General features: G+C 76.1%; 1 protein-coding gene across 1 annotated transcript in view; it reads right to left on the bottom strand.

Annotated features, from left to right (window-relative positions):
• The window catches only part of WDR6 (WD repeat domain 6), an 8,297-nt gene extending 7,754 nt beyond the window's left edge, over window positions 1-543 (bottom strand). Inside the window, exon 1 of the mRNA XM_012735271.1 lies at window positions 343-543. Within this exon, the coding sequence (XP_012590725.1) occupies window positions 343-442 (100 nt within the window). The 5' untranslated portion in view covers window positions 443-543. The remainder of the gene's footprint in view (window positions 1-342) is intronic.
• Window positions 544-628: the final 85 nt, after the last annotated feature.

Consider the following 628-nt stretch of genomic DNA (forward strand, 5'->3'; position numbering starts at 1 on the left):
GCCCCGCCCCCGAGGCCACCCGACGGGGCCCTCCAGCCCCCGAACGCACCTCGACACCCCCGCCTCGGCTTACGTCAGGCGGCCCCCGCCAGCGCCCCGCCAACACCTGGGGGGCCACACACCTCTCCTTCCTACTCCCCCGCGCTTTTCCGCGGCACAGCCGCCTCGGCGAGTCGGCTGCAGCCGTCTCAGCTCTGCTCCCCCGCCCCGGCTCCATCCCCGCCACCGACCGGGCTCCCCGCCCCGCGGGCTCCCCGCGCCGGGCATCCTTTGTTCTTAGGGCCCCACCCCCGGCGAGCGCTGCTGCTCCGCGGCCGGCGCGCGCCTAAAACCAAACCTCACCCGCCAGCAGCCGGTCGCCCACGCACTCCAGACCGGTGACGGGCAGAAGTATGAGCTCCGAGGTGGCCCGCGGCCACACGTAGTCCTCGCGAGCGTCCATGTCTGCCGGAGCGGCGGAGCGGCCGCGGCCGGGAAGCAGCTCGGCTCTCGCGAGAACGAGCCTGCCCGGGGCCGCGCGCGAGCCCTCGGCGAGCCCTCAGCAACAGGTAGCCGAGCCGGGGGCGCCCGCCGCCGCCGTCCAATGACCACCCGGCGCCCCCGCAGCCCAGCTCAGGATTGGCGGGGG

Source organism: Condylura cristata, unplaced genomic scaffold (genome assembly GCF_000260355.1).
Source record: "Condylura cristata isolate star-nosed mole 26May11 unplaced genomic scaffold, ConCri1.0 scaffold00004, whole genome shotgun sequence".
Lineage (NCBI taxonomy): Eukaryota > Metazoa > Chordata > Mammalia > Eulipotyphla > Talpidae > Condylura > Condylura cristata.